The sequence below is a fragment of the Periophthalmus magnuspinnatus genome, chromosome 24, assembly GCF_009829125.3.
Source record: "Periophthalmus magnuspinnatus isolate fPerMag1 chromosome 24, fPerMag1.2.pri, whole genome shotgun sequence".
NCBI lineage: Eukaryota > Metazoa > Chordata > Actinopteri > Gobiiformes > Gobiidae > Periophthalmus > Periophthalmus magnuspinnatus.
The window spans coordinates 52684-78296 of record NC_047149.1 but is presented as its reverse complement, the minus strand read 5'-3'; the positions used below and the strand labels follow the sequence as shown (position 1 = coordinate 78296).

The 25613-nt window shown below is 42.1% G+C and overlaps 1 protein-coding gene across 2 annotated transcripts in view; it reads right to left on the bottom strand.

Annotated features, from left to right (window-relative positions):
• LOC117392634 (serine/threonine-protein kinase MRCK beta-like) overlaps positions 1-25613 on the bottom strand; it is a 73929-nt gene that overhangs the window by 13591 nt on the left and 34725 nt on the right. For both annotated transcript variants that reach the window (XM_033990747.2, XM_055232184.1), the window contains exons 18-30: positions 24382-24506; positions 24177-24282; positions 19151-19299; positions 18987-19078; positions 16816-16892; positions 15683-15817; positions 9651-9756; positions 9455-9585; positions 8582-8721; positions 8130-8217; positions 7584-7794; positions 6708-6770; positions 4354-4595 (exon numbers count right to left, since the gene is read on the bottom strand). In XM_033990747.2, the coding sequence (XP_033846638.1) occupies positions 4354-4595; positions 6708-6770; positions 7584-7794; positions 8130-8217; positions 8582-8721; positions 9455-9585; positions 9651-9756; positions 15683-15817; positions 16816-16892; positions 18987-19078; positions 19151-19299; positions 24177-24282; positions 24382-24506 (1665 nt within the window). The remainder of the gene's footprint in view (positions 1-4353; positions 4596-6707; positions 6771-7583; positions 7795-8129; positions 8218-8581; positions 8722-9454; positions 9586-9650; positions 9757-15682; positions 15818-16815; positions 16893-18986; positions 19079-19150; positions 19300-24176; positions 24283-24381; positions 24507-25613) is intronic.

The following is a 25613-nucleotide window of genomic DNA, read 5'->3' as shown; positions in this document are numbered from 1 at the left end:
CCAAGCTCCGCTTTAAACTTCACCACAATTTTTTCTCTGACCTCTTTGGTGTGTTGCTTTGACTTCATTTTGTGGTTTACTCCCCAACACTCTCTTAACAAACTTCTGTGGCGTTCACAGCACAGCTGCATTTCTAATGAGACAAGATTACACACAGGTGGACTGTTTTTAGTCATTAGGTCAACATTCAATTTTTCCAAAATCGTCAGGCAACTTCTAAAAGCAATTGGTTGCATTCAAGAAAAAGGGGACTGAATGCTTTTGCACGCTGCTCTTTTAAGTTTTTTATTTAAAAAAAATCTGGACATCCATCCATTTTCTTCCGCTTATCCGGGTCCGGATCTTGGGGGCAGCAGTTTAAGCAGGGACTCCCAGACTTCCCTCACCCCAGACACGACCTCCAGCTCCTCCTGTGGGACCCCAAGATGTGACAATATGTGAAAAAGTTCCAGGGGAAATATGGCAATGTTGCAATACCACATGAAACATGGGAAAAAGACTTGGGAATTGCCCCTGATGCCAACTTCTGGACCCAAATCTGCAATAACACTCAGTATGTCTGACAATAAAAACCTACACCTCATACAACACAAAATACTACATAGAACACATCTTACTAGACAGAGAATGGCAACATTTGAAGTACAGACAAATGCACCAACTGCACACAAAACTCCACCGACACCTACATCCATGACTTATGGTTCTGCTCACTTGTCTTCCAGTTTTGGAGACAAGTGACAGAATCACTCTCTGCCTTCTTGGACTACCGCATCCCTCACTCCCCCTCAATCTGCCTTCAAGGAGACACATTCCATGTTAGCCTAGACCCAACTGAAACTAAACTGCTCCTCGTAGCCCTAACTATAGCCAAGTAAACAATACTTATCAACTGGAAATAAAAAAATTAGTCTCAACCAATAGAAAAAACTACTTCTAGAATACATCTCCATAGAACAATGATTCACAATTAATGACACAAGAGAATCTCCCCTAATTGGAATACCCTCTTACACTTTTTACAAAACTGAATTCACTTAACTATACAGATTTTCATTTATTTAATAATAATAGTAATAATAATAATAATAATTATTATTATTATTAATACTATTACCGCATTTTCCGCACTATAAGGTGCACCTAAAAGCCTTTAATTTTCTCAAAAACCCACAGTGCGCCTTATAATCCGATGCGCCTTATATATGGATCAATATTGGTCATTTATGACACCCGTAGTCAGGAGGCGTTGCTGAAGTAATAGCGGTAATAACGGGGAGACGGGGGCCGTGTCTCAATTCGCCAAAATGGCCTTAGAATCACCATTGGAAGCGTGCGTCGAAGGGCAGTTACGTAATTTTCGGCGCGACAAGGGCTGTCCCATTTCAATGCACCCCACGAACGAGCAAGACAAAATGTGCCCTGCGTTTCCAGCATTTCCACGGAGATTGGCCGTAACCGAAGTGTGCATCCGTGCAGATTTCGCGCACTGCTACATCCCATCATGCACCGCGACTACGCAAAAAAGAGAAGAAAATGGAGTCCGCTGCGCAATACATGTTCAAATGTTCGTACTGGTTTACCTCATCTACAACAGTGCGACATGAAACTGTTAAATCTGAATAAAGATCTGTACAGGCCGTGTGTTTGATGATTAAAAAGGAGCGAAGATACATGGAATAAAGGAATGTGCAATTATTACTACAATAAGAATACTGCAATAAGAATAATGTAAGAATGTTCGTTTCTATTGTGTCAAAGACCAAGAGACTGAAACATAAAGTCAGAAGGTTTAATGAGTTCTACACAGGTAATGTGAACAATGAAGCAACGGACTCTGAGGAAAGGACAGAAGAGAGTCCTGAGACGTGCACAAAATCATGAGTTCCGTACATTCCATAGGTCTGCACTCCCTCGTGGGCACGTGTCATTTACCTTCGTGTTAGTAAATCAAGATATTAGCTTGATGTAGCGCTGCACTGCTAGAAAATACTTTACAATAATAAGATGAAAAGAACTGGCACAGCATAGAAGGGAAACAGTGCCCTCTACTCTTATTAAAGTGGTTTAGCCACAGATCAAATTAAATCTGGCCCAAATGGTTAAACTGCAATATCCCACTTTATGTACAACTAATCAGTGTCTCTGGTTTATAGACTATGAATGTGAAAATGATATTGTTACCTCTGTCTCAGTTATTACGTTTTCACAAGATATATTTTGTTAAAGTTATGAAGTAGCTACAATTTAAAAAAAAAATCACCTCAAACGTTATATTTGCCTAGCTGCACCAAATCTGCTTTTATTTCCTCTGAAAACTTTTGTCGTCTTTTTACATTGACCAAGTTGGATTCATTGATGCCGAGCTTACGTGCAGTGGCTCTATTTCAGGGGTCGGCAACCCGCGGCTCCGGAGCCGTATGTGCCTCTTTCAGCCTCATACTGCGGTTCTGCGTGGCTGAAGTGTATTTTATTTGTGTTAGCTCTTTTTTGTTGTAGTTTAAATTGGAAGATTATTATGATCTTAAAATAAAATGATATTTTCTTATTTTTCGTTGCTCAAAATAAGCGTCACACTCGCGGAACAATGTTAAAAACAAACACCGCTCACGTCTCACGTCTCACAGACACAGACACAGCTCACAGTCCTGCGTAAAGAGCCCTGATTTTCAGACGCTGTGCACAGGGGTCAGGAGCAACTTTGGCCCGTCCCTAATGACACACTAATAAGCTCGTCCCTAGATGTATCATGAAAATCCTGCTGGAAATCGCCACAGAAATCTATTTGATGTAGTAGCAAGTATATTATCTGCTCTTGTCTCCGTGATGACGTTTCACGTATAACACATCAGACACGACACACAAAAGTAGAGCCACAAGCGAGTGAAAATGAGCCAAAACAAAAGTCTTTGGAGAGCTTTTAACAAAGGGGAAAAGGACAACTGAGGAGCCAGAAGAGGAGACTACGACCTCCAAGAAAAACAAAGATAAATTTAACAGACAATGCCTACTTAAAATCTGGATTTGTCGCTACAGGTGACTCTCACGCGCAGTCCACTCTGTGTAATATGCGGGAAAAGCAAATGAGGCAATGAAACCTTCAAAACTGCTTTGGCACATGGAGAATAAGCACCTGGGATTAAACGATGCGCTTTCAGAGTTTTTTTTTTTTTTTTTAAAGAAACTGCGGAGCAGAGTAGACATAATCACATAATCAGCGCAGAGCTCACACTGATGCAGCGGTTTGGTGAGTTGTATTTTTTTATGCACTTTCTTATGCACAGTTATTTTTGCCATATTTATCTGCCACGTGTAGAAGGCTTGTCCGTGAAAATAAAACCTACATTATTCCGTTATATTATTATTTTACACAGTGTTATCTTCATTTTAGATGTCAAAAAGTATTTGCGGCTCCCAGTGTTTTATTTTACGTGGAAAGTGGGTCCAAATGGCTCTTTGCGTGTTACAGGCCGACCCCTGCTCTATTTCCTTCTTTATCTTAAAAACTGCATCATATCCATTTCATGATGGGCAAAATGATCGTTCAAAATCAAAACTAGTGAATTCTTCAGAGCAGAATCTTTTACGTTTACAGCTAGAGAGCGCCCCCCAGGGGCCGTTATCCAGTAAAAATTCAATAAATAAGCCGCACTGCTGTATAGGCCGCAGGGTTCAAAGCGTGGAAAAAAAGTAGCGTCTTATAATCCGAAATTTACGGTATATATTTTTTATTATTATTATATTTTTCTGTGTTTTATGTTTATGACTTAGTTTACTCTTCATTTCTGCATAATTAACTATTAATATATTATGGTGTACACTCTCAGCATCTTCACCGATCACAACACCTAATTAATTTCTATTGTTTTATTATTATTATCATTACCGTGTATGTGACACAGGCTTCTTATATACAATTGTAAATAGCTGTTACATCTACAAACCATGTTATGTCTTCGTATGTCTTGTCTGTCTTACCACTACTTGTCACTATTGTATATGTATGGTCACTATGTTTGTATGCCTTGCATTAAATAAAAAAAAAAAAAAAGATAGATCAGAGTTAGACTGGGGATCAGACCAGAGACCAGAGGTGGTCCAGGTTCAGTTGTGGTTCAGTCCCTGTTCAGCCTTGATTTAGTACCGGTGCTGTCCTTGTTCAGTCTCGGCTTAGTACTGGTTCAGTCCTGTTCCAGTCTTGGTTCAGTCATGGTTCACTCCCTGTTGAGTCCCGGTCCAGTCCCGATTCCATCCTGGTTCATTCCCTGTTCAGTCCCGGTCCAGTCCTCCTCCGGTCTTGGTTTACTGCCTGGTCAGTCTCGGTCAGTTCAGTTGTCTCGGGTTAGTCCTCACCTGTCTCTTGACAGCAGTCACTAGGCAGGATGCCCCCCCTGGTCGCAGGGTGCCGGTGGTCAGTGCCTGGCAGCCTTTGGTCTCTGTGAGTTTGATGTCAAAACTGGACTCGGATCCGTCCAGAGCCACCCAGGACTGAAGATGGACCTGTTTAGTCCGACCACAGACCAGAACCACAAGGTTCTCTCGGGGAACCAACTCCACCTGGTAGACCTTCTTAGTGTCGGAGGCTCGGACGATCACTGAAAACAGAAGAGAACCAATCAGAACCAAGAAAAACAAACAGAACCTAGAGAACCAAACAGGTCATGTTTAAATGATCGACAACTGAGACCAATGTGAGATAAAAGTACAGAGATAAAAGAACAGGATGCACCAGTGTGCATGGTTTGAATTCTCGTATTCATTTGTTCGTTCCAATGATGAACCAAAAGAAACAGAATCACTATGACCACAGTGACCACATAGGGAAGAGTGTAAAACTGCACTTAAGGCCATGTCACAGTCAGTTCTGTATCTTTTCTCTGTCTGTATCTTTTCTGTGGAGTGTGGACCTCTCGGTCAGTGGACTGAGTTCTGTTTTTAAATAAAACAAACAAAAAAACAATCCTGAGCTCATGGTGACATCCTACCCCCCTCCCTGGGCTTCACATGAACAAAATCAAGACATACATATTTGTCTGTATGTGTATGTACACATGCTGAGTTGTTTTCTGTGGAGTGTGGACATCACTGTCAATGAGTTCTGTATCCATCCATCCATTTTCTTCTGCTTATTCAGGGCCGGGTCGTGGGGGCAGCAGTCTAAGCAGGGACTCCCAGACTTCCCTCACCCCAGACACGTCCTCCAGCTCCTCTGGTGGGACCCCAAGGCGTTCCGAAGCCAGCCAAAAGACATGTGTTCCGGTGGGACATGCCCAGAACACCTTCCTAGGGAGGCGTCCAGGAGGCATCCTGAGCAGATGCCCGAGCCACCTCAGCTGGCTCCTCTCGACGTGTAGGAGCAGCGGCTCTACTCCGAGCTTCTCTCGTGTGACTGAGCACCCTAAGGGATAGGGTGAGGAGCAGCCACCGCGATCTTGTCCTTTCGGTCATTACCCAGCGCTCATGACCATAGGTGAGGGTAAGAACGTAGATTGACCAGTAAATCGAGAGTTTTGCCTTCCGGTTCAGCTCCTTCTTCACCACAACGGACCAATACAGCGACCACATCACTGCAGATGCTGCACCGATCCGCCTGTCAATCTCACGCTCCATCCTTCCCTCACTCCTGAACTCCTCCACTTGAGGCAGAGACTCACCACCCACCCTGGAATAGACCTTACCGGGAAGGTTGAGGAGTGCGATTCCCCTGTAATTGGAACACACCCTCCGGTCCCCCTTCTTATACAGAGGGACCACCACACCGGTCTGCCAGTCCAGTGGTACTGTCCCCGACCGCCACGCGATGTTGGAGAGCTTCCTCCTCCGCCAGCGGATCCAACTCACCACCAGGTGGTGATCAGTTGACAGCTCAGCCCCTCTCTTCACCCGAGTGTCCAAGACATGCGGCCGGAGATCAGATGACACGACAACAAAGTTGATCATCGACCTCCGACCTAGGGTGTCCTGGTGCCACGTGCACTGATGGACACCCTTGTGATCGAACATGGTGTTCGTTATGGACAAACTGTGACTAGCACAGAAGTCCAATAACAAAACACCGCTCGGGTTCAGATCAGGGAGGCCGTTCTTCCCAATCACGCCCCTCCAGGTGTCTCTGTCGTTACCCACATGGGCGTTGAATTCCCCCAGGAGAACAACGGAGTCCCCGGTCGGTGCACTGTCTAGTGCCCCTCCCAGGGACTCCAAGAAGGCCGGGTACTCTGCACTGCTGTTTGGCCCGTAGGCCGACACAACAGTGAGAGACCTGTCCCCGACCCGAAGGCGCAGGGACACGACCCTCTCGTTCACCGGGGTGAACCCCAACACGAAGCGGCTGAGCTGTGGGGCAATGAGCAAGCCCACACCAGCTCGCCGTCTCCATCACTGCGGGCAACACCAGACAAATAGAGAGTCCAGCCCCTCTCAAGGAGTTGGGTCCTAGAGCCCAAGCTGTGTGTGGAGGCGAGGCCGACTATATCTAGCCGGTAATGCTCAACCTCCCGCACAAGCTCAGGCTCCTTCCCCCCCAGCGAGGTGACATTCCATGTCCCCAGAGCTAGTCTCCATGTCCGGAGATCCGGAGATCATCCAAATTTCATTTGGATGTTTATCTATTTTCATTGTACCCCTGATGAAGACACACTTCAATCTATTTATACAAAATATAAAGTTCAATATTGGACTCAAACAGATGAACTAAAGTGTCTCACCATCTCGAGTCAGCTCCACCACAAACAATGCCTCCTCTGTCCCCAAAACCACACGCTCACGATCTGGAACCAAGAGAGAACCACATTAGAACTGGACCAGGACCAGACCAGGACCACACCAGGACCAGACCAGGACCCTCACCCTCTGAGGTTTAGAGCCAGACTGTCCAATGGCAGTGAGTGAATACATAAATGTACTATATGTATTATATGTACTACATGTATTATATATATTACTCGTACTCAGGGATGAAACATAAACGGTAATATAGTTCACGGTGATAAAAGGGTAAAACAACTATCATGAAAATACTACAGGAGATATCAACTTTTTTTTTTTGCTGTTGAAACAAGGTGTGGAGACCTGTACAACATTTTAAAGTTTGTTTCTATCACCTTGCAAACTAAAGTTAAAATTGTTTTCATTTTTTATGGGACACTTTATATAATCACCAACAAAGATCACCATTACATCAGAATGAGCATAACAAACTTCTGAGCTCTTCTGGATCACTGCTGTTTTCAGAATAAAGTGCAGTACTATAACAGCTGTGTAAATATGGAACTTATTCATAATATTAAAATGATAATTATTTATATCTAGGACATTTTTAAACTGTTCAACCTATTTATTATCCTCATCCTAATCACAATTATTTTGGCCATGATAATCATGACACCAAATGCGAACCATATCTACTCATAGTACATGTAGTACTCATAGTGCATGCAGTTCTTGTAGTACATGCAGTACTCGACATACTCGACTACTGCGGCAGATCATGGGAGAGGTAATACCGGGTTGTACTGTTAGTGTGTATATGTAGTACATGTAGCATTGTGTACTATATGTAGTACATGTAGTTATTGTCATACCTAGTACTGCAGCACTCAGTGTACTCTTGATCATGGGCAGTGCCGGGTCGTACACCTCCAGGGGACGCTGTACTCGCGTCTGGAGGAGACCGTTCTGTTTGAGGAGAACGTGGAGACTTTCCAGAACCTTTAGCCACTTTCTCTGTTCCTGCTCCGAGTCGGCCAAGACCAGGACTGAGACCGGACTAAGACTGGACTCGCGAGACCCCACCTGCACAGAGACCAATCCAGGGTCGGGTCAGAACCAGGACTGAAACAGGCAGGACTAAACCAGGACTGAACCGGGACTAAAGCAGGACTGGACCAAAACTGAACCAGGACTGAGCTAGGACTAAACCAGAACTGAACCAGGACTAAACCAGGACAAAACCAAAAACTGAACCAGGAATAAACCAGGAGTGACCCATAACTAAAACAGGACTGAACTAGAACTAAACCAGGCCTGAACCAGGACAAAACCAAGACTAAACCAGGACTGAACCAGGACCAAACCAAAACTGAACCAGGACTGAACCAGGAATAAACCAAGACTGAACCAGGACTCACCTGCACCTTGAAGATACAGGGCACATCTTTCCGAGGTGCGTGGATCACATCAGAGGGAAGTACTGAGCAGACGGAGAAGAACTCATCTCTGGAACAAGAATAGAACCAAGTCTAAACCAGGACTATACCAGGGCTAACCCAGGACTAAACACAAGTCAGAAGGCTCTTTTCCACTGGTACGATTCTCTTGGAGCCTTGGAGCTGGTCTATGGAGCCCCCATGATGTGTTTCTACTCCAGTGAGCTACTTTTACAAAATAGAAATGTCAGAGACCTGCTCATTTTAGCGTTTCAGAGAGTTTAAGAGCCAAGGCCTTAGATAACCCTCTACCCCTTCCATACCTCACTGTACTCCCCCCCATACTCCCCCTTAGTACTCCTCCGTATCCCCGTAACCCACCATAAAACACCACACGCCGCCCGTAACCCACCGTACTCCCCTGTGGGCCGTACCTGAGATCCAGAACTAGGGAGGCGGCGTTCCCAGGCTGAGTGGATTTTCCTTCTGGAACGTCGTAGAAAAATAAGCGACAGTCCGACACCACGGCCCAGACTCTCTGCCAGCCCTTCTTCACCCCACTGGGCTTCGGCACCTGGACATAACATGGGTCAGAACCAGGACTGGCCCAGGATAAGGACAGGACCAGGACTGAACCAGGACTATAGACTGTATAAAGAAGTAGATGACGGGAGTGTGACGTCACCCACAACATTCTGCTCCAAATGAAACTCATTAAGGCGAGCAGATATAGCAGCTAAGCTGGAGCCTAGTCCCATGCTTGGAATTCCGACCTATCATAGCGCCCAAATAGTCAATCCAGAGTGAGGCTTTTGAAGGTAACAACTCGTCCTGCCCACACTGCTGGTTTAGCAAGAAGCAAGAAGGGTGCTTAGCAACGCTGTCAATCAAACCTGTTGCTAATGCTAGTGGGAGTGACCTTGGGAAAGAGGCACCTGTTTGGTCTGTTATTAATGTACATATCTTTATTTGGGACAAGATAGTGAATTGAAAACCCCAGGATGATGTAGAGCAGGTTAATACGACAAGCCTGACTGCAGCAGTTATAGAGAGAGGGGCCACGCTTTTACATAGAAAGTGAATTGGAGCCAGAGTTGATGGAGCTGAATCACACTCATGATCACTTCCTGTTTGGAATGAGGTGGCTAGCAGGTTAGCTATATCCAGAGATATAGAGTCTTTGACTAGGACTGACAAACATGGCTACTTTCAAAGCTAACACTAACCCTGATCCAGGTCTGATAAATACAAACATCTAAATGTCCCGGTCAGATCTGATTATGATCCAGGTCTGGACTTGGACTCACCCGGACGTAGCCCTTGTAGGCGGTGCCGATGCCTCTCTGGACATCAACTCCCGCTGGCCGCAGCTCCGACGGGATTGGACAGATTTGAGGGGCGTGGTCTCGGCAGGTCACATGACACACGAACGAGCAGACTGAGAAAAGAACAAAAGAATGAACTCATATACCAGGACTAAACCTGGACTAAACCAGGTCTTACCCTCACAGCCGTAGCCTTGCCGTGTAAGTCCGGTCATGAGGGCACTGCAGTGGCTGCACTGAGGTGGAGAGCTGAAGGTTTTGATGCTGAGCTGGTGAGCGCGTGGCTGAAACCAAGAGAAAACACATGTGACGAGTGTTAGGACTGTGCACCACGCTGTGAGGGGCCAGGAATGAGCTGGTGAGGGTGCTGCTAGAACCAAGAGAACACAAAGAACACAAGACAAGAGGGTTAGGTGTAGGGCCAGGGCATCAATTACTAAACAGCTTTGATTCTTATTTTATTGCCTCAATGATTAGTTTAATTATTATAATTCATTAAAACCACATGAGACTGAACTGCAGTAAAGAGAGTGCTGTGTTTTTGATCCATGAGGGAGTTTAGGGAGAGGAATTTAGTTGCGTGTGAGAGCATGGAGGACCGCCATTTTCAAAAACAAACCAGGTCAAAAATATACTGCGACCACAAAGGCTAAAGACACAGAGGCTGAAGACACACAGGCTAAAGGCAGAGGATAAAGACAGAGATACACAGATATAAAAGACACAGAGCCTATAGGCTAACGACAGAGGCTAGAGGTTAAAGACACAGAGGCTTAAAGGACACAGAGGCTGAAGACACAGGCTACTGACACAGATGCTAAAGACACAGGCTAAAGATACAGAGGCTGAAAACACAGAGGATAAAGACACAGAGGCTAAAGATGCAGAGGATAAAGACACAGACTGAAGACACAGATGCTAAAGACACACAGGCTAAAGGCACAGAGGCTAAAAACACAGAGATTAAAGACACTGAGGCAAAAGACACAGAGGCCAAAGACACAGAGGCCAAAGACACAGAAGCTTAAGACTCAGAGGCTAAAGACGCACAGGCTAAAGGCACAAAGGCACACAGAGCCTACATGCTAAAGACAAAGAGGCTAGAGCAGTGGTTCTTAACCTTGTTGAAGGTACTGAACCCCACCAGTTTCATATGCACATTCACCGAACCCTAGTTTATTGAAATATATATATATATATATATATATATATATATATATATATATATATATATATATATATATATATATATATATATATATATATATATATATATATATATATATATAATTTATATTTTTTCATATTCAAGACATATGTATGTTTTACTGGTGCACAAAATGAATCGTGCACTGTGTTCAAAGAATAAAACCAATGCAATGCATGAACTCACAATAAATGACATATATACCTTTTTACAAAGACATGACCTTTTTTAATACTACCACACTGAAATTATTTAAATGTTTAACCTTATGTACAATGTTCCCTCTAATTTTTCATGAGTCTGAGCAAACACACAAACTCCCTGAGCGGTCCCATGGACCAGTGTGAGCAACATCAGACGTGCGCACTGTGGTCATCAGACGTGCGCACTGTGGTCATCAGACGTGTGCACTGTGGTCATGCTGCATCACATTCATCCAAGTTAAATGGTTTATGAAAAGAATCAAATTACCGCATTTACATTTCTGTTATAAGACTTTTAATTAAGTGCTTTAGCCACTTATACAATGAAAATGACAAAAATCTTGCTCATGACCTGTGTAGTATGTTAATGCTATTGGAAGTATAAATATCTCATTTTAACTATAGCAAAACATGAGCTCCCAACCAAACCAAGACAACTGTAAACTCCAATGTTGAAAACACACTTAACATTTTTATTATAAAGCTCTGACTTGTTTTATGAGTATAAGCCATTGTGTGAAGCTTTTGCTGTCACATGTACAGTGTATTTTTAGTTTCCAGTGTGTGTTTGTTTACATTTTGAAGTGTGTGTGTCTGTTTGTTCACTGTTTGCAGTGTGTGGTTTGTAAATATATATTTATTTTGACACATACAACTTGTTTTGACTATATTTTATATACAAATACACATTATATATTGTGTTTTGATATATAAATGTACAGTAATAGAGCAGCTGTGCAGATACAGATTCCTCTCAGTGTGTGTTGGTCATTGATACTGTCACTAGTTCATGAGTTGTAAAAATCAAATGATCGTGTCATATACTGAGAAAGAGTTAACGGACTGTCTCTCAGACACAGGACAATCTCACTCAGTCACAGCAAAAGCTTCACACAATGGCTTATACTCATAAAACAAGTCAGAGCTTTATAATAAAAATGTTAAGTGTGTTTTCAACATTGGAGTTTACAGTTGTTTTGGTTTGGTTGGAGACTCATGTTTTGCTATAGTTAAAATGAGATATTTATACTTCCAATAGCATTAACATACTACACAGGTCATGAGCAAGATTTTTGTCATTTTCATTGTATAAGTGGCTAAAGCACTTAATTAAAAGTCTTATAACAGAAATGTAAATGCGGTAATTTGATTCTTTTCATAAACCATTTAACTTGGATGAATGTGATGCAGCATGACCACAGTGCACACGTCTGATGACCACAGTGCACACGTCTGATGACCACAGTGCACACGTCTGATGACCACATTGCGCACGTCTGATGTCGCTCACAGTGGTCCATGGGACCGCTCAGGGAGTTTGTGTGTTTGCTCAGACTCATGAAAAATTAGAGGGAACATTGCTGAAGACACAGGCTAATGACAGAGGCTAAAGAAACAGGCTAACGGCACAGGCTAAAGACATAGATGTTAAAGACATAGAGGCTAAAGACACAGAGGCTGAAGACACAGAGGCTAAAGAAACAAGCTAAAGACACAGAAGATCAAGACACAGAGGCTAAAGAGACAGGCTGAAGAGAAAGGCTAAAGACACAGAGGTTAAAGACAAAGAGGCTAAAGATACTGGATAAAGACATAGAGGCTAAAGGCATAGAAGCTGAAGACACAGAGGCTAAAGATGCACAGGCTAAAGATACAAAGACAGAGCAGTTTGAAGACACAGAGCCTAAAGACACAGATGAAATAAACACAGAGACTACAGGCTAAAGAGGGTAGAGGTTAAAGACAGAGACTAAAGACACAGAGGTTACAGGCTTAATACACAGAGACTAGAGGTAAAAGACACAGAGGCTAAGGACACAGAGGCTAAGGACACAGAGGCTGACGACACAGAGGCTAAAGAAACAGGCTAAAGACACAGAGGCTAAAGACACAGAGGCCAAAGAGACAGGCTAAAGACATGGAGGATCAAGACACAGGCTAAAAACACAGAGGATCAAGACACAGAGGCTAAAGACAAAGGCTAAAGACACAAGGCTAAAGGCACAGGCTCAAGACACAGGCTAAAGAAACAGGGTAAAGACACAGAGGATAAAGACACAAAGGCTAAAGACACAAGGCTAAAGGCACAGGCTCAAGACACAGGCTAAAGAATCAGGGTAAAGACACAGAGGATAAAGACACAAAGGCTAAAGACACAAGGCTAAAGGCACAGGCTCAAGACACAGGCTAAAGAAACAGGGTAAAGACACAGAGGATAAAGACACAAAGGCTAAAGACACAAGGCTAAAGGCACAGGCTCAAGACACAGGCTAAAGAATCAGGGTAAAGACACAGAGGATAAAGACACAAAGGCTAAAGACACAAGGCTAAAGGCACAGGCTCAAGACACAGGCTAAAGAATCAGGGTAAAGACACAGAGGATAAAGACACAAAGGCTAAAGACACAAGGCTAATGGCACAGGCTCAAGACACAGAGGTTTAAGACACAGGCTAAAGACAAAGGCTAAAGAAACAGGTAACGACACAGAGGCTAAAGACACTAGATCAGTGTATTTCAACCTTTTTTGAGCCAAGGCACATTTTTTTCATTGAAAAAATCACGAGGCACACCACAAGCAGAAAATGTTAAAAAAATGAAACTCTGCATCCTATATTTACAATATAAAGTAATTCTCATCAGATTATTTTGAACAGGAATCAAATAAACACACAAATAAAGCATTTTATAATAAAATAAAATATTTCTACTCACTCAGTGTGAAACCTGATATTTTTTAGACCAGTTAGGTGTAATTGGATAATTTCCTACGGCACACCAGACAATATCTCACGGCACACTAGTGTGCCGCGGCACAGTGGTTGAAAAACACTGCACTAGATAAAGACATAGAGGCTAAGACAGGCTAAAGACACAGAGGCTAAAGACATAGATGATAAAAACACAGGCTGAGGACACAGAGGCTAAAGACACAGAGGCTAAAGACACAGATGATAAAGACACAGAGGCTAAAGACACAGATGATAAAGACACAGAGCCTAAAGACACAGATGATAAAGACACAGAGCCTAAAGACACAGATGATAAAGACAGAGGCTAAAGACATGGGCTAAAGACACAAGGCTGAAGACACAGAGGTAAAAGACACAGGCTAAAAACACAGAGGCTAAAGACACAGAGGCTAAAGACAAAGAGGCTAAAGACACAGAAGCTAAAGATGCAGAGGCTAAAGACACAGCTGACAAAGGCAGATGATAAAGACAGGTTAAAGACACAAGGCTAAAGACACAGGCTAAAGACACAGATGATAAAGACACAGATGACAAAGACAGAGGCTGAAGGCGCAGGCTAAAGACACAAGGCTAAAGACACAGAGGATCAAGACATACAGGCTAAAGACACAGGCTAAAGACACAGAGGATCAAGACATACAGGCTAAAGACACAGGCTAAAGACAAAGGGTAAAGACATAGAGGATAAAGACACAAAGGCTAAAAACAGAGGCTAAAGACACAGAGGTTAAAAACAAAGAAGCTAAAGACCGTAGATAAAGACATAGAGGCTAAGACAGGCTAAAGACACAGAGGATAAAGACACAGAGGGTAAAGATAAAGAGGCTAAAGACACAGAGGATAAAGGCACAGGCTAAAGACATAGGCTAAAGACACAGAGGCTAAAGACACAGAGGATAAAGGCACAGGCTAAAGACATAGGCTAAAGACACAGAGGATAAAGACACAGAGGGTAAAGATAAAGAGGCTAAAGACACAGAGGATAAAGGCACAGGCTAAAGACATAGGCTAAAGACACAGAGGCTAAAGACACAGAGGATAAAGGCACAGGCTAAAGACATAGGCTAAAGACACAGAGGATAAAGACACAGAGGGTAAAGATAAAGAGGCTAAAGACACAGAGGATAAAGGCACAGGCTAAAGACATAGGCTAAAGACATAGAGGATAAAGACACAAGATAAAGAAACAGAGGATAAAGACACAGGCTAAAGACATAGGCTAAAGACATAGAGGATAAAGACACAAGATAAAGAAACAGAGGATAAAGACACAGGCTAAAGACACAGGCTAAAGACACAGGCTAAAGACACAGAGGTTAAGACACAGGCTAATGACACAGGCTAACGACACATGCAAACGACACAGGCTAAAGAGACAGAGGCTAGAGATAACGCAATTAATCTGAGTAAATAATGTATAGATTACTCGATTAATCTGAGTAAATACTTGATAGATTACTTGATTACTAAAAGGGAAGGACTGTGCAGTGCATCGTCAGAGCCAAATTTGCGTCAGACTTGGATCTGCACATGCCCAGATGCTTCTGCACAAACACGTGTCAGTTACTATGGCAACACACAGGGACAAACTCAATGTAATCTGCTATCTGTTTCTGTAATTTAACTGCTAAAAAGCTCCGTCAAACAGATGACAGCAGACAAACATGAAGGGCTGTTCTGAGTGTAAACCAGAACTAAACCAGGACTAGAACAGGAACAAACCAGGACTAGAACAGGACCAAACCAAGTCTACGTCAGGACTAAACTGAACGCACCCATAGAGCAAATGGATGAAAGCTGGGAAATATGGAAGCTCAGATCTGAGGTTAGTGTTTCAAACTTTATTTACAAACTCTATCTCACTTAAATGAAGAAGGTTTAACTGTCAACAACATACAACTGTTTCTAAAGTCAACTCATGAAAATAAACACGAGGTAGCGACTAGCATGACTGACACAGATTCAGCACATGACACAACATATAGGACACACAGGTTAAAGGTCAGAGGTCAAGAGAAGGGAGCGCCCCCCTGGTGATAAGACTCGTACCTGAAGGGGTGTGTGGCTTGTGGCAGAGGGGGCGGGTCTTTCCGGGACAGGCTGTGACATCACAACCTGTTGCTCAGGTGAGGCAGCAGGTGAGGGGGTCGTGGCCTCTTTCGGGGAGGAGTCGAGGTCTGAGGGCTGTCACAAAAGTCCAAAAATTAAAAACGCAAACCCAAACAGAAATATCTGAAACGTCTCAGACTCAGAACTACTCTAAAAGAAAGGAATTTACTTCTGTGAGGTATTAAAGAGGAGGTATTTTACTTGTATGCAGTATTAAAGAGTAGGTATTTACTTCTGTGGGGTATTAAAGAGGGGAATTTACTTCTATGGGGTATTAACGAGGAGGTATATACTTCTATATTGTAATAAAGAGGGAGTATTTACTTCTGTGGGGTATTAAAGAGGGGGTATTTACTTCTAGGGGTTATTAAAGATGAGGAATTTACTTCTGTGCTGTATTAAAGAGGAGGTATTTTACTTCCATGCGGTATTAAATAGAGGGTATTTACTTCTGTGGGGTATTAAAGAGGGGAGTTTACTTCTATGGGGTATTAAAGAGGAGGTATTTCACTTCTATGGGTTATTAAAGAGGAGGTATTTACCTCTATGGGGTATTAAAGAGGAGGTATTTTACTTCTATGGGGTATTAAAGAGGGGGTGTTTACTTCTAGAGGTTATTAAAGAGGAGGAATTTACTTCTGTGGGGTATTAAAGAGGGGGTATTTCTAGGGGTTATTAAAGAGGAGGTATTCACTTCTGTGGGGTATTAAAGAGGGGGTATTTACTTCTGTAAGATATTAAGTGTAACACAAGATATTTAGATCACCATGTTTCTTTTTTTATATATTTATGGAGAATTGTCATGTGGGAGCCTGGGTGATGTAGGCTTGTGGGCGGAACCTTGCACAGGCTCATGCTGCTAACCCTAAATAGGGTCCCGGCGGGAGAGATCACTAGATTACTCGGACAAGCATGGGTGACATCTAAAAACCCCTACAGGAATGTTTTTGATGGGAAGCAACATTAGAACATGGGTGAAAGATTTAAAAAAAAGTACTTCTGGCAGAATATCTCCTCTTTAAAGTTTGAACTTAAGTTTGAGTTTAAGTTTGAGTTTTGGATGGGGGACTCACTTTGAAGGTCAGTTCTGGCGCCAGAGGAGACGTGTTAAAGTACTCGAACAGAGAGTCCTGAAAGTCCAAATTCAAACCTGAGGAAGACCAGAGGGTCAGAGCCAGAACTAAAGCAGGACTAAAAATGGACTTAAGCAGGACTAAACCAGGACTAAACAAGGAGTAAAGCAGCACTAAAGCTGGACTAAAGAAGGACTAAAGCAGCGCTAAAGCAGGTCTAAAGCAGGATTGAACCAGGACTAATGCACGACTAAAAGCAGGGCTAAACCGGGACTAAACCAGGATTAAAGCAGGACTAAAGATGGTCTAAACAAGGATTTATTTATTTATTTATTAGTTTATTTGAATAGGGACAATGCACATTAATCAACATTTCTGTAAATGTGCCAGTATTAGCTATACAGCTAGTTTCCAACTGCAGTCCCTATGGCAAGATGTAAAATGCCACCACACATAAAATACAAGTTTATATAAATAGTTAGTTTGGTTATTAGTAAAATGTTCTAAAAGTTAGTGCAGGTAAGCAGGCAATTAGTAAAACACTGACAAAGACTGACAAAATCTACAGACATAACACAGAACAGATGAGGCCGGCAGGCAGCACAGGCAGCAGGCAGGATTAATGGTATGTTTACACCGGGGCGTCAAGAACGCACAGGATGCCTCTAGTTAGACGCCTCCGGCACACGTCTTGGCTGCTCTGGACGCCAGAGTGCCAGAGTGCGAGTGCCTTTGAATGTTTTGTTTTCCCTGTGTCTTTCTGAACGATGCAGACCAGGTTGAGAGAGTGGCTTTAGTGTATTTATTACATAAAACCCATCAACAGAGGCTATCGGCTCTGCGGCGTGTCTGGGTGCATGACGAGCCTTTAAGCTAGCTGGTGCGCCCAGTATAATTAAGTTGCCACTAGTATATGGCTGATGTCTTTCTACTTGTTCTGGATAATGACATCTCTTTGTCACTGGAACGTAGTCTCTAACCGGTTGGCACTGCGTGTCAAATGCCAAAAAGTTAAACTTTTGGAAACACGAACAAATTGTCCAACTTCTGGACACTCAAGATGTGCCGCGTCAATGACAGATTCGCGGCACTCTGACGATTGAAGACGCGCCATAAAGACGCAGGACGGCCAAGATGCGCGTCCACCATAGACTTTGAATGTGAACTCGATGCCCCTGACACCCCGGTGTGAATGCACATTAAAGCTGGACTAAAACAGGACTAAAGCAGGATCATTTTTATTTATTTATTTTGACTTGAACAGACATGATTGAACATGAATGTAAATATGCCAGATTATAGCCAAAGGCTAATTTCCATCTGTTGTCCCAGGGGCTGGGGTCACAAAAGGGTCAAGTTAAAAATTGCGCACCACATTACATTCACTGCACAGTTCCCATAGTTGCACATTCCACACAATTGCACATTCCACTCACTGCACATTCCACTCAATGCACATTCCACTCATTGCACATTACACTCATTGCACATTACACTCAATGCACATTCCACTCATTGCACATTACACTCATTGCACATTACACTCATTGCACCATTCCCATTATTGCACCATACAAAATATTGCATATTCCAGTCATTACATGGTCCCCATTATTTTTCAGTTTGGCCACTCATTCAGGACAATTATATTTTGCATCAAACTAGGACTAAAGCTGGACTAAAGCTGGACTAAAGCTGGACTAAAGCTGGACTAAAGCTGGACTAAAGCAAGACTACAGAAGGACTAAAGCTGGACTAAAGATGGACTTAAGCAGGACTAAACCAGGAGTAAAGCAGCACTAAAGCAGGTCTGAAGGAGGACTAAAGCAGAACTGAAGCAGGACTAAACCAGGACTAAACAGGACTAAAACAGGACTAAACCAGGACGAAAGGTGGACTACAGCAGGAGTTAACCAGGAGTAAACCAGGTCTAAACCAGGACTAAAGCTGGACTAAAACAGGATTAAAGCCAGACTAAAGATGGACTTAAGCAGGACTAAACCAGAAGTAAACCAGGACTAAAGCAGGTCTAAAGCAGGACTAAACCAGGAATAAAGCTGGACCGAACCAGGATTAAACCAGGAATAAAGCTGTACTGAACCAGGACTAAAGCTGGACTAAAACAGTACTAAAACAGGACTAAAGCAGGATTATCTCGGTTCCTTACAGACCTGATCCGGTCCGGTTCTGGTCCAGTTCTTTCTGCAGAGTCTCCAGTTGGTCCTGAGTCTGTTTGGACTTTTCCTCCAGATCTTTGACTTTACTGAAACACAGAGGTCAGAGGTCAGGTTCCTATTATTATTTTTATTATTATGTCCCCAGCGTGACCCCTGACCTCTCCAGCCCGGCGCAGTGACCTTTGACCTTCCGTAGTTCTTCCTGGAGCAGTTGTTTGGCTCTGATCTCAGCGTCCAGAGCCGACTGCAGCTCCAAACGCACCGACATGTCCAGCTTCTGTGAACGCCGCACTTTCCACAGAGGGTCCTGTACAAATGTATGAATATATAAGTAAACTCACATGTACACACACATGCAAACATACACTGTGTACACCAGGGGTGTTCATTACGTCGATCGCGATCTACCAGTTGATCGGCATTTTGGGTAGATCACGTCCCATCATCCATCCAGTCACATGACTAATATACAGGACAACCTGTCAGATTACACCTGACCCTAGGTCACATCATGGGCGCTGCACATGCATAAACAAGCGCGAGTTAGCTTAACCCTATAGTGTCGGATCCTATCGTCGCCGATAGAGCGCGGTTGCGAACTTTCCAGCAGTATAACTCCGCAACTAGTCGTGCTCTCATGTAAATTCAAACGGCGTCTCAAAGCGGAGACATCTAAATATTTTACCATCATTACAGTAATCTGCCTCTGTTGTCCCTTGAAGGTGACGAATGAGAGCGCGGGGCTGCGGGGATTTTCCCAGTCATTTATTCGATGCGTAAAAGAAAAAATACGGATGGATGTGTAAAATAGAAGTAGTTGTGTGAAAAAATGCAGTAAATTCTGATACTTCGTTTAACATGATTTTTATGGCTATAAAAAAAAAAAAAGACAAAAACATAATCAACATGATTAACTCTGTTATCACTTTCAAACGAAAAATGCAATTTTACTCCTGGCTGTCAGAAGCTACTGCCCGAACTATGCATCCCTCACTGATTCTATTCAGTGTCATCAGAGCAGTAATCATCATTCAAGTAATTATGAACATGTAAGAAGTTCAATTGTGTTGTGCAGTATTATCTCATGACGTTGTGCAAGGTACATCAAATTGCACTGTACATGTAAGAATTCATAATACATTTATAAATATATGTTTAACATTTTTGTATTAGGTGGTAGATCTTTCAGACACGATCATTTTAAAAGTAGCTCACATACTGAAAAAGTCTGAGCACCCCTGGTGTACACTGTGTGCACATATGCAAACATACACTGTGTGCATGTGAAAATAGATGCTATTATATATATATATATATATATATATATATATATATATATATATATATATATAAAATAGCATATTTTTTGGAACAACTGATTGAACCATTTGATACTCAAAAAATAAAATAAAATATCATGAAATTTAATTATATATCAAATAAAAAAAAAAAAACATCAAATGAATAAATTTAAATAAAATAACTATCAAAATAATACATTAAAATTAAATAAATATCAAATTAAAACAACTAATTTAGCAATTTGGTACGACCACTTTATATGATGCTAATAGTGCTCGCTGGTTTAAGTGACATTCACAATGCGGGATTATTGTTGTTAATATCTGGCACGTTTACGCTGAAAAAACTCTAGCGTCTTATCAGCGTGACTGAGGTGTAATGAGGTGGCGCCTTAACTTATTTGGCTTCATACTGTCCGCTGCCAACATTTTCAGACACAGCAGACACCGGTCTGTGCTCGTGTCCCACCGGAGTCACGCTGAAGCCAAGTGCTCCATACGCTTCATCAGACTTCCTCGTCTTACTTTTCGGGTGACTTTCGTACATCTCATTACCTCCGTCTATCTCCGCCTTTCTTTTCATCCCTGTTAAAATGTTTTCCATAGTGACTCTTTAGCAAAAGTGTCTCTTGTTCACTGCCCTGTGTGGGCAACACCTTTAAAAATAGAGGTATGGCTTTTTGGGGTTCCTCCCACAATGGCCGACTTCCTGTAGGGTTTAGGGTGGGGTCATAATATAATTTTTTATTTGCATTGACATGTTCTATGGTTGTAGCATAAATTCACTTGTCTATGATAAAAAATGGTCTTTCATTGCCGTAATGTATTTTGATTTTTGAGGTGGCGCTATTGAACATCAAAATAATAAATTTTTCGCCAAACTTGAATTTTCGTTTACGTTCAGTGGGTCAAAAATGGCCTCAAAGTGGTAAGTATAATAATAATCATTAAAACTGCAAGCAGTGATAAAGGCCCTTGCCACCCCTTGCAACCGCGGGGTACATGCCACAGTGAATATCCTGCCTTTCGTTCCCGCTTACATCGCCCCTCCCCCCAAAATCAGCGACTGAGTAATACTACTCCATTCCAATGAGACCATTTATGACATTGTCACGCCTGAACGGTTGGAAATAAAGGTATGTCTTCATTGGCTTTTTTGTTTAGTATGATGAGAGGAATATGTGTATCAAATTTCAATGGTCTATGACAAAGTAATTATTTTTCATCCCAGTTAAACAAAACCCATGTATTTCAATGAGAAATGTCAGACGTTGCCATGGCAACACCTTTGAAATTAGAGGTATGTTCTCATTGGCTTTTTTGTTCAGTATGGAAATTGGGATGTCCATGCAAAATTTCAAATGTTTGTGACAAAGTCATTTTTTTCGTATCATTAAAAAGTTCAAGGGGGCGCTATAGAGCAATATAATGTCTGACATGAGTAAATTGTATATCTATGCGTTCAAATCAACATTTTGAAAAAAAAAGTATATTCATGCCGGGAAATTGGACACTAAATGTGTGAGTTACACGCAATTAAAAAAATTGCTTTTTTCTTTGCAGGCTGGCCACACCCACATTTTATAACTTAGAAAATTCCAAAAGAGTTGCTTATAATCCCACATGGGTCTAGTTCATTTTGACCAATTTGCATGTTTCTTGAATGTAAATCCGAAAAATTCAAATGCGAGAGGTAAAATTTAGAAAAAATGGGGTTCCGCCCACAATGGCCGACTTCCTGTAGGGTTTAGGGTGGGGTCATAATGTAATTTTTTACTTGTCTTGACACATTCTATGTTTGTACCAAATTTCATTTGTCTATGATGAAAAAGGTCTCTCATTGCCGTAATGTATTTCAAATTTTGAGGTGGCGCTAATGAGTCATTTTGAAACATTAATTTTTTTGAATATCAAAATAATAAATTTTTCACCAACCTTGAATTTTGGGTCCAATAAAATTGACTTTTCATTAATGTTCAGGGGGTCCAAAGTGGCTTTAAAGTGGCACGTATAATAATAATAATGGAAATTTTTTTCCCACCCATTTTCTCCCAAACCATAACAGCTACAGTCATGTGACTTTCTCACATTGTGCCTGATCACAAATAAGGCCCCTGTGAATTTTTTCATAAGTCCACGACAAATCGATTGTCTTCTATGAATTTTTGAAAATGAAATTTGAAGAGGGCGCTAGAGAGCCATTTTGTGAGAGAGTGCCTTGATTTGCATATCATTGCGTTCAGCTCACAAATGTGCATAAACGCTGTATTAGCGTTTTCCCAGCAAAAAATGTGTGAAAGAGAAATATTTTATTGAAATTTTCCAAAAATTGCGATTTTGTTGAAAATTCACCCTGACCACACCCGAAGTCATAATCAAAATGTAATTGATAATCTTTAATCACACATGGGTTTAGTGGGATTTGGCCAAATTTGAAGTGTTTCTGATGAAAACTGGGCGAGAAAATGTCCTGAATGTGAGGGTGTGCACTTTTGTCATTCCCAGGTTTGATCCAATATGGCCGACTTCCTGTACATTTTAGAGCGGGGTCATAATGTAATTTTTGTCATGTCCTGACATGTTCTATTTTTTGATGGGAGTTTCAGATTTTTATGTTGACTTTTTTCCGAGTCGGGCTCTCATTGGCCCCATGAAAATCAAAGTTTGAGGTGGCGCTACCGAGTCGTCTTTCGTTATTTTTTCTCGGGGTCTTTTGAGACAATTAGAGGTCGTCGAGTTCTAATTTTTGACACCACTCACTGGCATGTCGGGGCGTGTTTACTACTTGATTTTTGCCATTTTCCATGCTCCGGACGCGGTTTTAATGAGTCCCTCGCCGGGACGTAGTCCCAGGCTCGGGCCCAATAATGGAATTTTTTTTCCCACCCATTATTTTTCTCCTAAACCATAACAGCTACAGTCATGTGACTTTCTCACATTGTGCCCCATCACAAATAAGGCCTCTGTGAATTTTTTCATAAGTCCACGACAAATCGATTGTCTTCTACGAATTTTTGAAAATGAAATTTGAAGAGGGCGCTAGAGAGCCATTTTGTGAGAGAGTGCCTTGATTTGCATATCATTGCGTTCAGCTCACAAATGTGCATAAACGCTGTATTAGCATTTTCCCAACAAAAAATGTGTAAAAGAGAAATATTTTTTTGAAATATTCAAAAATTTGAGATTTTGTTGAAAATGCACCATGACCACACCCAAAGTCATAATCAAAATATAATTGATAATCTTTATTCACACATGGGTTTAGTGGGATTTGGCCAAATTTGACGTGTTTGTGATTAAAACTGTGGGAGGAAATGTCCTGAATGTGAGGGTGTGCACTTTTGTCATTCCCGGGTTTGATCCAATATGGCCGACTTCCTGTACATTTTAGGGCGGGGCCATAATATAATTTTTGTCATGTCCTGACATGTTCCTATTTTTACATTGACTTTTTCCGAGTCGTCCCCATTGGCCCATGAAAATCAAAGTTTGAGGTGGCGCTACCGAGTCGTCTTTCGTTATATTTTCTCGGGGTCTTTTGTGACAATTAGAGCTCGTCGAGTTCTAATTTTTAAAAAAGTGTATAAAGTGTGTGGTGAGGGGTTTTACAGCCTTAAAACATATATAATAATTGCAAAAATATAAAGCTGACTACTTCGTGGGTTTTGCCTATTGTGGGTCATTTTTAGAACGTAACCCCCGCGATAAACCAGGGACCACTGTAATAGTATTCATAATAGTAGTATCAGTAGTACTAGTAGTAGTATTTGTAGAAGCAGTAGAATCAGCAGTACTCGAACCACGTTCCCTGGCACAAGGCTGCAGTAGTAGTAGTAGTATTCCTTGTATTCGCAGTATTTAGTAGTATTTGCATGACCCGTACCATGTTCCTTGGCCCGAGACTCGTCGTCTTCAGGGACTCCAGTTCCTCCGTCATTTTTGAGGCCAAAGCCTGAAGGTATCCACGAGCATCCTTCTCATCACTCACCCTGGAAAACACCAGATGCCCTCACGTCAAACATCATTCTGAAAAACACCAGATGCCCTCCCTGTGTGTCAGAATGTGTCAGATGCCCTCTTAGACGTACCACTGGATGATCTCGGCAATCTGGGCCTCCCAGTGACTCACACTCTCCTTTTTGGACGACAGCTCCTGAAGCTCTTCCTCCAGCTGTCGATTCTGCTCTGTCAAACGATCCACGAAGGAACACAGCTACAGCGAGAGAATGAGAACATGAGAATGAGAAAAAATGAGAACATGAGAAGAGAACATATGAGAACATGAGAATGAGAAAATGAGAGAACACCGCTGCAGCGCGAGAATGAAAACATGAGAGAAGATACAGGAACGTGAGAATTAGAACAGATGAGAACATAGCTGCAGTGTGAGAATGAAAACATGAGAGAAGGTATGGGAACATGGGAATGAGAACAGACAAGAACATGAGAGAACACAGCTGCATCGTGAGAACGCAAACATAAGAACACACGAGAATGAAAACATGAGAACACAGCTGCAGCATGAGAACGAGAAAATGAAAGTATGAGAACAAGAGAATAAGAACAGACGAGAATAGGAGAACGAGAACATCAGAGAAGGTATGAGAACATGCAAGAACAAGAACATGGGAACACAGCTGCAGTGTGAGAACGAGAACATGAAAGAAGGTATGAGAACATGAGAATGAGAACATGAGAACACAGCTGCAGCATGAGAACAAAAGAGGAGCAGAATCAAAGGAACAGAGCCAGAGGAGCAGACTAGAGTTGTCAAAATTATGTAAAATCAGATCCTGATTGATACTAAAACAGTTAGATCCTCTTTTTCACAGATATCAATATTAAAAAAGTGCCATTCATAGCACAGAAATGGATATTTCCTGAATATCTTTAGAATGATGTTGAGCTGCATCAGAAAAAGTATAAGACACACAGACTAGCATACACCCATGGACCACTATGAACCTACCACTGAGGGATTATACAGATATAAGGACACATTAGACTAGAACACAAAGGACCAACATTTAATGACAAAAATTCACAGTATATTGTCTACAAAGAAAGAGTGTTGATGTTATCATCGTGGTATCGGGATCAGTATTGAGTCTATTCCTTAGTATCGAAATCAAGAAAATATAGTATCGTGATGACACTGGAGCAGACGGGGGAAGACAGGAATGCTTAGATGCAGACAGAAGCAGACAGGAGCAGACGGAGGCAGACACATGTAAACAGGAGCACACAGCAGCAAACAGAAGCAGACAGGAGCAGACGGAGGCAGACACATGTAAACAGGAGCACACAGCAGCAAACAGAA